This window comes from Prinia subflava, chromosome 12 (genome assembly GCF_021018805.1).
Source record: "Prinia subflava isolate CZ2003 ecotype Zambia chromosome 12, Cam_Psub_1.2, whole genome shotgun sequence".
In the NCBI taxonomy this organism is placed as follows: Eukaryota; Metazoa; Chordata; class Aves; order Passeriformes; family Cisticolidae; genus Prinia; species Prinia subflava.
In genome coordinates this window covers 19467063-19482294 of record NC_086258.1, presented here as the reverse complement: position 1 = coordinate 19482294, position 15232 = coordinate 19467063, and the positions used below count along the sequence as shown (strand labels likewise).

At 59.6% G+C, this 15232-nt stretch overlaps 1 protein-coding gene across 5 annotated transcripts in view; it reads right to left on the bottom strand.

Annotated features, from left to right (window-relative positions):
* The window catches only part of CASKIN2 (CASK interacting protein 2), a 33936-nt gene extending 19273 nt beyond the window's left edge, over positions 1-14663 (bottom strand). For 2 of the 5 annotated variants that reach the window (XM_063409698.1, XM_063409700.1), the window contains exons 1-2: positions 13831-14660; positions 11005-11711 (exon numbers count right to left, since the gene is read on the bottom strand). In XM_063409698.1, the coding sequence (XP_063265768.1) occupies positions 11005-11098 (94 nt within the window). In that variant the 5' untranslated portion in view covers positions 11099-11711; positions 13831-14660. Of the gene's footprint in view, positions 1-11004; positions 11712-13830 lie in introns of all 5 variants that reach the window. The other 3 variants (XM_063409699.1, XM_063409701.1, XM_063409697.1) reach the window with 2 other exon arrangements.
* Between the last annotated feature and the right edge of the window lie 569 nt (positions 14664-15232).

Here is a 15232-nt window from a genome sequence, read left to right as displayed (position 1 = left end):
TCCGAAAGGACAGGACGCCTCCTGAGCGGGAAGAGATGGGCTGATAGCAGTGGGGGCCAAGGGCCAAGTGCCAGCACTGCCTGAACCTGCAGCCAGCACTCCATGGGGCCAAGGGCTCCCCTGGGCTGTGGGACACAGGGACCAGCAGAGCATCTGCTCCAGCATCAAGAATGCACCTTAGCTCATGTCCAGCTGGTCCCCTGGAAGCCCAGGAAGGGCTACCCCAGATATCCTGGCAAAGGGGCTGCACCTACAGACACTCTCAGTGTTGTCATTAATGCCATACCCAGCATTAAAATAATCCGTGGTGGATGTGCTACAGATCGACCAGGGCAGAAATAACACAAAAAGGATTTAAGAGAGATTAGGAGAACAAACCCAGGCAGATTCAACCTGGGAAAAATGCAGATTGCAGCATCTGGGGAGAAATAATCCAACCGGCAGCAGGTCAATGGGAGGAAGAAAGAGGGGAAGCAGGATGTGGAGGGACGGTGAGAGGAGCAGTGTGAGCATGGGCACAGAGGCAGCTGCTGGTCAGGAAAGCAACCTCGGCAGCCCTGCATGGGCGGGTGCTGCTTCCCAGGGTACCATCTCCCACCGTGTATTCTGCTGCTTCCTGGGGTACCATGGTCCATCTCATACCCAGGGCTGTGAACACGAGAGAGGCTCACGGGACATAAGAGGTGAGCGACAGGAGCAAGCAGTGAAGGGCTGGCCTTGCATGGGAAGATTAGGGCAGGTCAGTAAATCTGGATTAGCTGAGCAACAGTTAATTAGGGAGGCAGGCAGGGACGCAGCAACCCACCTACACCTGGAGGGGTTTGACGCTCCAGAGCAGCACGTACCTATTTATTTTATGGTTCTAACAATGAGCCCCAGATAAAAATTAGAGCAGCCAACAGTAGCCAGCAAAACCCTGTGGGCTCAAGGGAGCGAAACAAGGATCCAGCCCTTGCACTGTAACCTGGAGGCTGCAGCAACATGCAGCTCCCAGGGGAAGCAGGGCAAGGCTGAGGCTGGAGGACTGGGCTGCCTCAGCCCTATGGCACCATGTTGCCATCAGTGCCAGCCCCGTGCCTGCACATGGCAGCTTGGCACCCAGGAGCTGCTCCAGCCGGTGGAGCCAGTACTCAAAGCACACAGTGATGCGGAGGCTGGAAATCCTGTGACATTTTCCTCCTTTGGCCCCAGGGAAGCTGCCGTGCACCTGGAGCAGGCGCTGCCAGGGCGGACGGAGCAGCTGTCCCCACCCTGGCTGCGCTAATCTGGGCAAGGCACACACAGGATGGGAGGGGAGGCAGCGGGAGGTGAAGCTGTTCACTGGAGGTCACCCAGAAGGTCGATGGTTCAAGTGCCGCCACTCCTTCCCGAGGCTGCCACACGGCTGGGAACTGAATTTTACTCAAAACTCCCCCTCTTGCCAGCAGCCCGTGGGCAATCAGCTGTCGGCAGCCTGGGACTAACCTCAGCTGGCTGCTGGCGGCCAGAGTTTGGAGTCACACGGTTAAAAATACCTTGCGGATGCCTTTCCTCAACTCTGACCCCGCGAGCCGGTGCTGCCGCCAGCCCCGCTCGGGACGTGCCTGTGGGGTCCCCTGGGACAGTCACAGCCTGGGCTGTGCAGGGACATGGCAGCTGCTGCCTGGGGACTGGGTTTTCCTAAGAACCAAGGATTTCCACTCCTGGGGGGCTGCTGACTATATTCTTTATTGCCAAACTGAAACAAGGGGCTCAGCTTCCTAAAGCTTCCTTGCAGCAAGCAATGCCTGCACTGTCCAGCTCCCTTTGAACTGCAGCCTGGATTTCAGCACCTTCAGCCAAACACCTCCTTCACTCCAGGACAGAGCCAAAGGTGGCCTCTGCTTCCTGCCACTCTCAAGAGATGCTGGATGGGTGACTGCTTCTGCAGATTCCGTGGTGCTGCAGCCATTTGTGGAATCTGCATTGGGAAAGAATGTCAGGATCTCACCCAGCAGTGGCTGCTCAGCTCCTGAGCCATGACAGACAGGAGGGATCCATCTCCAAATCCCTTCTCCAGTGATGGTGAGGGCACACAGGAGACCTTGCTGTTCCCATTCCCTGTGCAAAGGTCACCTACCAAAACACGTGAGAACTGACTGGCTGCTCCATGCTGCTGGCAAGTGGGAATGGGAGAGAGGTGGGTCCATCCCCAGCAGGCACAGGCCAAGCTCTCTCCAGCCTGGGACAAGCAGCCTGAGAGAGGTGGTCCCATTGCCACTCTCTCCTTTCCCTCCCAAGAAGGGGAAAGGTGTTGTCCATGCCCAGAGGGAGGGCTCTTTCCCAGATGGGTCAGACCCTCTGACTGCCCGCCTGGGTTTCTGGCTGGACAATGCCAAAGTGGGAGAAGCCATTGCCAAAATCTTGCCCACTGCCTTGGCTGGATTGGGATATTTTCATGCAGCTGTGGCAGTGCAGGATTTGCCTGGGATCCTGGTCTACAATAGGGTTCCATATGCAGTAGACAGGAGAGGAACACGACAGCTACATGACCAGGATGTCCTGCACCACCCTGCATGTCCCCACATGGAAGCAGCAATCACTTAGCAGCCGGTGACAGCGTGTCCTGGAGAGAGGCATCACCCTGTCCTGGAAGCAGGAACCCGCCCCAGGACCCCACACCCACCTTCCCATCCCTCTGGGGCCCTTGGTGACTGCTGAGTTATTCTGGGCACTGCGTTCCTGACCCCCTCCCCTGGCCCCAGCTGCTCCAGGGCCAGCAGGGAGGGCAGCAGGTTCCTCCCATTGCCCAGCCCGGACGCCAGAGCCGGGCAGCAGCTGCTCAGGGACCAGCTGAGGACAAAGGAGACACGGAGCAGCCCCATCCCCCCAGATACCTTGGAAGGGACAAGGGCTGAGTTACAGCAAGGTCAAAGGCATCATAATACAGCCCCAATAGAAAAGAGGGAGCTGGATCTGAGGACCCCCAGTCCATGAGCTGAGCTCTGGTCAGCAGCTCCCCAAAAAGGGATCAGGAAGGGGTTTGGGGGGCAGCACAGCTACATCTCCCAGCCCCCAAAGAACAGGCCCACCTCAGCACCAGAGGTAAACAGAGGCAGAGGCAACATCCTTGGCTCCATGTCAAGCCAAGGTCATGCCCAGCTTCCCGCAGGGACCCAGCTGCCTGCAGGGACCCCTCTGCCAGGTCAGCCCCCTCCACCCCAGCGCTGCCTGGGCGCTCCCCACACCCCATCCCGACGGAGCAGTGGTGGGACACAAGCCAAGGCCTGCCCGCTCCCTGGACCCCTGCCGGGAACCCGATCTGTTTACGCCTTCCCAGCATGGCGGGTGCGTGTCGGGAGCGGCCCCGGCAAGCCCAGCTTGGCGGCGCAGGCAGGACGTGGGAGCCAGCCCTGCAACCCCCACCTGCTGCCCCGCAGCGTCCCGGGGCGGCTGTGGGGAGAAGCTGGGGGAGCACAGGGAAAAACGGGACCCTCCTGCCTCCATCTGCTCCTTTTTGTAGGAAAAGGCACCATTTCTTGCTCTGTGCTACCCCTCCTGTGGCATCCAATGCCCCCTACCCTGGCCATGACGTCACAGTGAGTTGCTCCATCCCCAGGCCTGGCAGGGAAGGGTTTTCTGAGCAGTGGCAATCCCACTGGGAGAGCCAACCAGCCCTGGAAGCCTCGTGTCCCCTCCTGGAAAACGAGGCACTGTTTTTCCAAACACATGGCCAGCAACACATGTGGGCACAGGGGGCTGATGGCCACATGCTGGTCCCTGCCCCAGGGTCTGGGCTGTGCCTGACTGGGGCTGAGCAGAGGCACCCACCTGCACTGCTCCTGGGAGGAAAGGTTCATCAGGACCGCTCACCTGGTGTGAGTTCAGTCCCACAAAGCCACAGGCATTTGGAGCAGGCTGCAGGGGGACAGAGTAGAACCATGACTTTGGGGATTCAGAGCTGCACATCTGCACATCTACACCAGTTTCAGGTGAAAGGAATAGAGAAGCAGCTCCAGGATATCCATGTGCTGCTAAATATAACCAGTGGGACAGATGCTCCAAGACAGGGAGTTACCTGTGCCCCGACACTGTTGAGAAGGAAACTGGGGACTCTCCCAGTGCTTAAGTAGATCTTGAGGTTTGGAGACACAGAGCAGGGTCAGAGGCAGCACCTCTGTGCGCAGGAACCTCCTTCCCTCTAAGGAGGAGCATCTCCCTTCTTTTTAAGCCAGCAGGATTAGCAGGTACTGATTCAGGGAAGCCAGGAGGGCTCATGAAAGCCCTTCCCATCTGTGTCAGCCCCACAAAACCAAACCAGAGCTGCTTCAGACCAACCAGAGCAGCCTGGGTTGCAGCCCAAAGCAATCCCAGGGCCATGGCTGTGCTAGACCCCACACTGCTGGCCAGACGCACCGTGTCCCCGTGTCCCCCACTTAGGCAATGATTAGCCACCAGGGAGGACTCTGGCCCCTTCTGGAGGCCACTGAGGCAAGTGGTTCTCATGTGGCCTTGCCACGGTGGGACACATGCCAGGTCTCTGAGGGACTGCACAGGCTGTCAGCTGGGTGTCAGGGAGACAGGACACCCACGGACAGGACACCCACGGAAGGGGAAGTTTGGCGGGGCTCCCAATCCCCAGTCTCCACACTGCTACTTGCACCCAGCTCACCTCCAGCTGGAAACCCCCTTCAGCCTTACCCACGCCTGTCTGGCAAAGAAACAAGGCAATGCCTCACAAAGGACTGCTGGAGGGGGAGAGTGAGGCAGCAGCCCCTGGGATAGATGCTCCATAGGAGCAAGAGGCACCTGCAGAGTGGGTGGCAGAGCCCGGGCCAACCTCGCTGTCGGGGACACCCCGGTGACAGGCACCAGCTGCCCTTGCCATGCTCGACAGCTCCCTTCCAAGCAGACACGGCCTTACACAACCAGCCGTGCCCAGCATTACGAAACCCCAGGAGCTTTCACCGCTCCCAGCACAGCCACCTGCCTCAGGTGGCCAAGCCAGGCACAGCTCCTGGGATGGCACCGGGGAGGAGGACGGGGCAGGGGTCTGGGCACGGCCTCGACGCCGGGGGCCGTGTGCTCCCTGCACAGCCTTGGCTGGGCCCGAGGGGAGCGGCGCTGGCGGGGCCTGGCGGAGGCACAGCCGGACGTGCTGCACCAGGCCTGCGATGCTGCGGGAGCCGCATGCCTGCCTCACGCAGGCTCTCCCTGCTCCCTTATCTGGCCATCGCAGCCCTGCTCGCTTGCAGCTCCGGCCTTTCTCCCCAGGGTTGTGAACGGCTCAGGGTGGCTGTGCGCCCTCCCCGGGCAGCACCCCGGGGAGGGAGGGACGGGCCAGAGTATCCAGCCCTTCCCTGGGAGGGTAGAGATCATACTGACAGAGCCATTTCCAAGCAGTTTGGGCATCTCCAGACAGGTCTGTGACTCACCAGGACACCTCGGCAAGGCTTGGGTGATATTACAGCCCCAAGGTTCAAACAGATCCCTCCCTTTCCATCCCAGGCATGATTTTTTTAGGGAAGCCAGGATGGGATTTAGGGGGAGCCGGAATGCTCGCAGCTCCTCCCCACCCTCTCACTTGCTAGAGCAGCCAGAAGAAAAAAGGTGGTTTATTGTTATTTAGTTTCTTGCCCCTTTCATACTCCTTTGCCGGAGTTTTTGCCAGCGGCGGGCCCCGGGTCTGGCGGGGATCCAGGACAGCCGAGGCGCTTTTAAAAACAAAGCAGGGCGCGTGCATGCACACATACACGCACGGCATCCAACCCTGCTTTTAACTCTTGCCGGAGCAATGCTGGTGGAAGCATCCATTTCCAGCAGGAAACCATCTTACACATGGTCCACTGCCACTGGGATCCAACAATCCACCTCCCACCTTCCCAGAAAAACCTCTTTGTGGCACTGGGATCCTGACAGAGAGGTGGCAGAAGTGACGCTGGTCATTGTCGTGGTCCACCAGCTCCCTCCTGGAACCAGCCAAGCCAGAGGACGGAATGCCTGTTCTGGCAGTGTCCTTGCCATGTCCCTTTCCCTGCAGCCCTGGGGAGCACTGCCCTGGTTACTGTGCCCGTGTGCTGCTGGCAGCCGGGCACACGGCGTCCCTGGGCTCGGGACTGCACTCCCTGTCTGCCTTCAAGCTGTCCTCATCTCAATCATCGTGTGTTTCTGGGTCAGACAGCCAAAATGGCCTCTGTGGCCCTTGGGAAGGGGCAGCTGAGCCCCCTGCTCTGGGCTGAGTCAGCAGGAAATGCCCAAGGGATGGAAATTCCCGTCCTGTCCCAAACCTCAGCATTCTGTCTGTGACACTGGGGATGGCTGCCAGCCTGGCTCCATCCACAGCCCTGAGGGACCCCCACATTTCCAGGAGATCCCAGGTTCCCTGAGATACCCCAGCACTGTCTGGCCATCTCCAAAGGATGGCAGCATGGCCTGGATCAGGTTCAAAAGTCCCTACGTACATCCCTTCCCCAGAATTAGCCTGGTTTTCCCCCCACTCTTTTACAGAGACAAGAAAAATCAGATGCAGTAGCCCAGGATGACAGCAAGGGACACAGGCTGTGCTGCCAATGGGTGTCCAAAGGCTGGGGACAGAAATACAGACCTGGGCCAGGGGAAGATGTGGAGCTGTGGCACAGGGAAATGGGGTGCAGAGGGGAAGGGACCAGCCAATACCCAGCACAGGCTCCTCCATCTCCCCGTGTGACGCTGTTTGCTCGTGCCTTATCTCCTGCACTCGGCACAGCGACTTTTTCCCTGGCTCCAGGAGCTCCAGTGGCAGCCGGGCCCCTTTCCAAACACAACACCCGTTGGAGCCCAGCTTTGAAAACCAACTGTCCCTTCACTCCTTCTGCTGTCTGTGCACGGCTTTTCCTTCCCAGCATGAGAGTTGGGAATGCCAGGATGCGGATGGGAAAACCCACCCAGCAAACACCAGGCTACCAGAGGACCCCCCCTTCCAGGGAGGCTGGGAGCCACAGGAAGAGGAAGAGAGGACTGACCCCACTTTGCCATGGAGATGCAGCCCCACCACCATCCAGCCCCACGCCTGCTGCACTCTCTGGAGCCTTTGAAGCCTCTTTTCTCCTGCTCCCACCACCCACCCACTGCAGGCCGGCTCAGCAGCAGGTCTGGGCGTGCTGTGGGGTGGTGGGGTCCCGGCACGGGGCCGCTGCCAGCCCGGCTCCCCGGGCACGGTGCCTCGCCCCGCTGCTGGCTCAGTCCTGGAGGAAGAGGGAGTTTTGCCCGTTTCGGCAGAGTTTCTCAGCGTCTCTCCGCAGGCGTGCCCACAGCCCTACAAGGGAGCGCAGCTGCGGAGCCGGTCCAGCCCGTCAGACCTACAGCGTGCGGGGAGAGGAGGGGAGGACACCGCCAAGGACGCTTTGGGAACTCGTCCTCGAAACTTGGGCTGCAAGGGACGAGCCCAGGGCCACACTTGTGCTCAGTGGCAGATCCGGGTCCAGCCGCCTGCACTGCCCGGGGCAGGAGTGGAGCAGGAAAGGTGCCCAGGCACCCCCGCACCACTGCACCAGGGAAAGCCATGGCGTGTAACAGAGCCTGACACGATAAGGATCCTGCCCAAGGCCAGTCTGGGCTCTGCCCTGCAGACACACCAGGAATAGCACCTGGAGTACCCGAGGGCTTGGGACAAGCCTCGTTCAGCAGCAGCAGTGAAGAGGAGGATGGTCCTCCTCCATAAGAGGGGATGGCACCCTGGGCTTGCTGCCTGGCATAAAGACACATCCAACACCACTATAAAACAACTCCCAGATTGCAAAAAGGAGCAACTTCTCCCCCAAAGAACTACAGACCTGCTGCTGTTGGGAGCAGCAGAAATCCCAGCAGGTCATGAAAGGAGGGCAGATGTTTCTGCAGAAGACAGGGACACAGAGTGCCGCTGGCAAAGGCTAACAAATCACAGGAGAGATATTAAACCTCACCCTTTGAGGCTTAAGCTGATACACCTACTAGGGATTAGGAGGAAATTCAAGGGGGAGAGGACTGAGCTATCCCACATCTGCCTGCTACAGTCTCACAGCACGTGGAGCAGCATTGTCCTTCTCCTGCCAAACTGGATGGTGGCAGCAGCATCTGAGGGCTGGTGCAGCTCTTGAGAAAGTCTCAACATGCTTTGTGCTGCCGGGATGCAGCAGTGAGAGGCTGGAGATAAAGCCAAGACCCCTGTGCAAGCTTTGCTAACATTTAACAACTTGCTAGGTCATGGCCTAAACACAGGCATGTCCCAGGAGCCAACCCCAGTCCTTAATATCTAAAGGACTGGAAAGCACCAACACAGCTGGTGAAATGGGGCAAGTGACTTACTGAACCTCCTCAAGGCAGCAGCTGAACCCCAGCAGGGCTTTGCTCCCTGTCCTTGAGAGTTTCACACCAGTTTGCTCAGCTGCTGCCCTCTCTTTGCACTTCGCACACATTTAAACAAAAACCTTCACCACTCCCCTGAGGAAGGCAAACAGTGAGTCCAGCTCCCATCGCCTTCCACGGCTCCTCCAGCCCCTGGCTGTCACAGGGGCACCCCCCCATCCCCTGTCCCTCCATCCTGCATCCAGGGATGGGGACACCCAAACTGTGGGGCTCCATCCAGCTCCAGGAGCCGTCGCCCCTGAGATCCCTGGCCAGGGGGGCTCTGCCTCTCACCTCCCCCCGGAGCCCCAAGCCCTCGGTGCTGGCCCTGGCCGGGCCAACTGCTGCATTGTTGGCGAGGGCAGCAGCCCAGGGACGTGATTGATCGCGGGGGAGAGAGGCCAAAGCCGTGATGGGTCGTTTAACAATTTCAATTAAACTCCGCAGCGCTCCCGAGGCAGAGGGGAGGGGAGAGGGAGAAGGAAAATAAAAAGCGGGATGTTTTCATTGCCAGGGAAGCTCAGCAAAGCACGGCTGGCCCGGCAGGAGCAGCCTGGCTCTCCCAGACCAGAACCCCCTCCCTGGCCGCAGGAGTGACCGCGGTGTCGCGCCAACGTTCCCTTGGACAGCTGCCCTCGCCTGCTCTTTCCCCCCGGCTGCTGTCCCCAGGAATCTTGTCCCTGCCCAGCCCAGCACCTTGGAATGAGAGGTGCTGTGACCCACTTGTGCGGCAGCGCTTGCTCGGGGAGGAGGCTGCGCACAGAGAATATTAAACAACGCGTCCCCGAGGTTCCCGCTGCCGGGACTGGCGCTCGCGTTTTGCTTACGTGCGGTGACTTTTTTAGGCACAGGAAGCCCCAGAGGGCTGATCACAGCGATCGAGCTCCCAATCCACTGAGACAGCAGAAGGACTCTTAGAGGGATCAAAAAATAAATATATAATAATAATAATAATAAAAAAAAAGATCAGCATCTCAGCCTGTCATATGGAAAAGGCGCTTTAATGGGCAGCAAATGCTTGGCTCACACGGCATCGGTGAGAAGAGAGAGAGGGAACCATAAGGGATGGGGAGCAGTGGTGCTCTCAGTGCCAGGGATGAGCCTCCAGGACCAGGCAAGCCCCACAGGAGCCCCACTGAGGGCTTGCAGCAGTGGCCTTGGAGGAGTCAGGGGTTTTTGGCCCCTCCTTATAAAGGAATAAAATGAAAATAAGCCGAGGGAGCTGCTGATGCTGCTGCAGCGGGGGAGTTAAACACACATGTTCACGTGGGTGCCCCATGGCTGCAGGGAGGGGAAGACTCCCAAGAGAAAACAGACAGGGTTGAACTGAGAGAGAGTTACTGGAGGGTATGAGAGAAAACAAGTGTGACTTCACCCCTCTGGGTGTGCAGGAGCAGAAGAGCCATGGGCACCCCAGCCTGCACACACTGCCTGGCCATGGGACACCAGCTCAGGGGACAGGGCTGCATCAGCCAGCAGGACACTCATGTCCTGACGTTATTTATTGCCTTGGGGGTGTCCTTCAACCCACCCACGTGGGCAGTCTGCTCTTGTTCAGCTCTGGGACCTTGTACAGGCACAGTCCCTGTGCAGCAGAGGCAATGGCACCCAGTACCTTCACCCAGGGAAGGGGCACCAGATGCCCCAGTTCTGCAGAGGAGGTGGCTCCCAGCCCTTCCGAAAGTTGAGATTTGCAAAGTTCTGGTCCCAGTCAAAGCTTTCCAGTACATGACCCAGGGGAGCTGATCCTCTCCTCAGATTTATAATCCTCAGCGTAACCTGGGTTTCTGTGTGCCAGCTTCTACGCTCTGAGCTGCTCCTAAGAAGCCTTAAAGCTTCTCCTGCCTGAGTTTCCTCACTCCCTCTTCCAGATAGTTTATTCCCCTTCAGCTTTCCCACATACCCTCACGAAACCCCTCACGATGAGCAGCCTTGGCAGGGGTATCCACACTCCCACAGCCCGGGCATCCAGGGTGCACCTTCCCCCAGCCAGACACGGCACCGAGAGCCCTCTCATTTACTTTTCCCAGTTTCCTTCTCTTGGTCTGTCAGGAAAAATGACCAGGAGCTCAGGTCTATACAAGGGCTCTGTGGCACTGGCCACGATCTCCTCCACCTTTCCACCCTCCCCATCTCCTCCAGATGCTGTGCAGCATCTGCAGGACCCTGGTGCCCTTGGGGACTCCCCAAGCCCTCTGTTCACTCCAAGCTCTGCTTGCTACTGACCTTTCTGAGAGCACAGGCAAGAAAACAGCCCTGCTGAAGGGTTAAACATTACCAGACTGAAATTCAAAGCTTGACGATTGGTTCCAGTCGACTGGCTGGGATGATAATTTTTCACAAGATAAATACGGCCGGGAGTGAGCAGCAACCACTAAAGACCCTTTGTAGCAGCGTCCCCCCCAAAGCGGTTCACTTCCCCCTGCCACGGCTGCTTCCCCTCACCCAGCCCTGCTCAGTGGCCCACACTCCAGGGCCCCTGGCCCCGAGCCCAAGGGGAACCCCAGCTCAGCTGCAGGATTGCTTCCAGCCCAGTCATTCATCCGCACGGGCTGCGCTCGCGCTGCCGCATCCGGCACAGCACAGCTCCTGTGCCGGGGGCCAGAGCCAGCACTGGCACCCCGGGACTGGCAGGAGTGCCCAGCCAGGGGGAGGGAGCCCACAGCTCTCTGCCCAGGTACTCACTGCTCTTGGACGCCTTGATCTTGGCCACCAGTTTCTGCACGCCAGGTACGTCCCCGTTCTTCACGGCCTGGATCAGCTCCTGCTCGCGCCCCATCGCAGGCAGGTGGGAGCAGCAGCAACGTAGAAACCCTCAGATCCCAGAGGTTTATAAAGCCATGGGAATAAGCCCCTAATTCCTCAAAACACACTTTGGTGAGAGATGAAATCCACGAAGAAAGACACTTTACAATCCCACAGGGCATAAAAACCAGAAGAAAGAAGTCTCTCTGTTAAGGGCAGAAGTCCCTTTCTGTGTCGGGAGGAGCAGGACCCAGATGCGGTTTGGTTGGAGAACATGCAACCAGTTAAAACAAAAAATACTTCAGTGCTTGGGGACAGGCTCCTGGCAGCACCAGAGCTCTGTGAGACAAAGCCAGGCAGCCTGGGGCAGGGTGTCCAGCGCTGGCAGCATTGGGATGCCCTCAGCCTCTCACAGCACTCCTGGAGCCAGAGGTGGTGTGCTTTGCTCCCTTCAGCAGGCTCTGCTGCGTTGATGAGTCCCTAATTCTTCCCAAAGGGATTACGGGCTCGTTGCCATCTGGAAGTTATAGATCCTCCCTCTCTGGTGCTCATTAGCCCCTTCGCTTTGGCATTCCTCTCGGTGACGGCACTGCAGGCACGCCGGAGAGCCCCGTGCTCGGCCGAGCCCCGGCACGGCAGCCCAGGACCTGCGGAGGGAAGAGCAGAGTCAGCCCCCAAAGGCCATTTACCTCCCGGCTCCGTCGCGACAGCTTTTGTATCCGAGCCGAAGAACGAATACTTTGACTATATTTAGTCCTGGAGGGACTTGGCTCGTTCTTATGTTAAACGGAGAGGGAAGAACCTATGGGGGAAACCTCCCGGGGGTGCTGCCCCAGAGCGGGGCACAGCTCCTGCCCTGCCCTCCTGGGGCCACACACACCACGTCCTCCCTAAGGGCAGCAGCACACGGGGCTCGGGGCACACGACGCCTCCCCCTCTCCTTTCCCGGTAGCAGCACACAAGGGATGGAGCTGGGAAGGTTTAGCCAAAGCCCCCTGCAGCCCACGGGAGCGGGTCAGCCTGCCTGGCACTCCTCACCTCCTGTGCAAGGATAAACCCTCACCCTCCGAACTCCCCGGGACGCTCAGTGCCCTGGGACCCAAGGCAGTCTTCAGCAGTTCAGGAGCGCTCTCTGGCCCCAGCGAGGAGCCGGGTGTAATTCAGCAGGACAGCTGTGCTCAGAACAGCATCAAGGCCATATCCTGGCCAGCCAGGGTACCCTGCAGAGGGCACGGGGTCCTGCAGGGGCAGTTCACGTGTCCCAGCCTGTGCTCTCACACTGCACTCGGGCTGCCCACACTGTGTGGCAGAAAAGCCCTCCTGGTTCAGGGCCGTGCATCTGGCAGGCTGCTCCGGCACCGGGGAGCAGCGTGCGTGCAGGAGAGCAGGGAGCACACACCGTGCCAGCTGCAAGGCCATCGCCAGATCACCCCACAGAGGGTGAGAGAGCTGCCCCTCTGCCCCTCCAGGATGGGTCAGAACCAGCTCTGGGTCCCTCAGCCACGGCTCAGTGGAGTCTCCCTTCCCAGAGCACTCGACCTCCACAGTTTATATAACAGCGGGTGTCGCTTCCTCCGAGCAATCGAGGTCACTGTTCGGAGCACAGAAATCACCGGGGAGACAAGGCAACAGTGACAGGTCCTGTTGGGGTGGGGGCAAAACCAGACGGAGAATCCCATGGCACCACAGCATTGCTGTGGGAGCTGCAGCTGCCCACAAACACGGCTCATGACTTCCCTGCGTTCCAGCACTCCCCAGGGTGCACAGGGCAGACAAAAAGATGATCCTCAGGTACTGGCTTAGCTTCTGGGACAAGGGGGGGTGTGATTCCCACACCAGGCTGGGGGGTTCCTCCCTACCCACAGCTCCTTCAGCTGATGAATCCCTCGGCACTGAAGCTGGTGCTCCTCGGGGCCAGGTGTCACCTCCCCTCGTCCTGGGGCATCTGCACAAGCTTATCTACCTTACAACAAAGTTTCAGCCACTTGACTCAGACTAACCTCTCGCTGCAAACAAATCTCTCCTGAAACCTCCTGCATCGCACGGTCTTCAGAACTATTTCGTTTAACCCTGTGCACTGCATCCAACTCTGTGCTGCTCCTCAAGAGCACTCACAAGAAGCAAATGTGAGGCGCTGAGACGACTTATATTTGAGAAGTCTGCCCGGCCTCACTTGGAAAGCGGCCCCGGTGCTGCTGCCTCGGCTCCCGGAACACGCGGGGCTCAGCGGGCAACTCGGAGAGCTCCCAATGCCGACCTGCACCTCCCTCAACCTTTCCAGAGAGGAGCGGCGAAGGTAAAATTCGAGAAACGCACAAAGCTGGAAAAGCAACAGCAAAACATCCCTCCCACACGAGCAGAGCTGAGCCTCCAGCCCAGGAATCCACCTGGAGAACCAAAGTATCCCAAACATTCCCGCAGCCAACGGCAGCGCCGGGGGGAAAAGGGAGGGAGAGGAGGGGGGAAAAAACCCCAAACAAACCCAAACTAGTTACGTAAGTGGCGGAGGAAAGATGCAAAGGAGCTGAAAGCACCCAGCCGGGTCCCGAGGGGCGGCGGGGGCAGCTCGGTTCCCCCGGGAGGCTCCGGCCCCGCTGCGGACGCGGCCGGGCGGGCAGCGAGGGGGCCCCGGCCGCGCCTCCGCCTCCCCGAGACCCCCGGGCGGGGCGGCTCCTTCCTCCGGGCGCGCTCGGGGGGATTTCTGCCCCCACCGAGGCGAGTTGTTCCGCGGCTCTTGGGGCGAGTTGCTCCGCCGGCCCCACTCACCTAGCGGCGCTCCCAGCCCGCCGCACCGGGGCGAACCGAACCGCGCCGGGGCGAACCGACGGCACCGGACCGGACCGAACCGAACCGCGCCGGGGCGAACCGACGGCACCGGAGCGGAGCGGAGCCGCTCCGGACCGCGGCGCAGCGAGCAGTGCCGAACCCAGCCCAGCCGCAACTTCCCGAGGCGCGCGGGGCGGGAGCGGGGCCGGTACCGGAGCGCAGCCGCGGGTCCCGGCGGGCAGGCGGCGCGGCTCTCGGCAAAGTCCCGCTCGGGCCGGCCCCGTCCCGGCAGGAAATCCCTCCCCGGCCCGGCCTGATTGGAAAAGCCCGGCGGGTTGTGCGGCGGGGCCGGGCCGGGGCGGCTGTCACTCACCGTGATGCGGCGTCGAGCGGGGCAGGGGCCGCGCCGCCCATCCCGCCGCACCGGCACCGCTCCGCCCCCGCTGGGGCTGCCCCGGCTCCCGGGCATCGGCTCGCTTGGAACGGGGTCCGGCTGCACGTACAGCGCGGTCCGGGACTGGCGACGGAGTACGGCACCGACCCGGTGCTCCGGGACCGGCAGGGTTCGGGACCGAGCTGGTCAGAGGTTCCGCATTCTTGATCCAGGACCGAGCCTGTGGTTCGGGACTGGCTCCCTTCGGAATCCTCCATCCCCAATCCAGCTCTGAGCCGGTGGTCTGGGACTGGCATCGTACGGGACCGACCCAGTGCTTGATCCGGGATTGGTTCGATGCTGCAGGACCGGCCTCGAAGAGAGGTCCGGCCTCATCAATTCAGGAGCAGCACGGCGGTGTGGGAACCAGCCCTCCCCGACAGCCCTCTGCCCCCTCCATCCCCTGCCCCCTTGGCAGAGGGGCTGCATAATGCCACTGATAGCACCCATGGGGCCAAAATCCACCGATCCCCAGCAGTCAATTTGATCCCCAAATTAATCCTACTCTCACAAAGCACTAAAACCACCAAAACCCACCCATTTCTGCCAATCTTCAGCAGAAACAGCAGAGGCAAGCACTCCCTCGAGCACAGTTCTTTTAAAACAAGAGATTGCCTAATAAAGCTGGACAGTTTTTGTTGCATGATACCACTGGATTATCATCAACTAATCAGATTAAAAACACACGGAGGCTTTGGTTTTATTCACTAAATGGCCAGTTTGCAGCTCCCTGGAGGAGTTGCAACGATCCCACACATCTTCAAACCAGGCCCCGAGACATTTCACCAAATGATGGTTTCATGAGCAACCCCAGTGAGGGGGATCCTTGGCAAGGAGGAGGGACTGACGTCTCCAGACACACCCTGCCTTTTCAGCTCGGGAATAAAGAGATTATTATGCACATCTAATTATAAATGTCAACATTTTATGGCTGCTATGCTGAAGCACAAAGCTCTAAGTAGCCCTGCT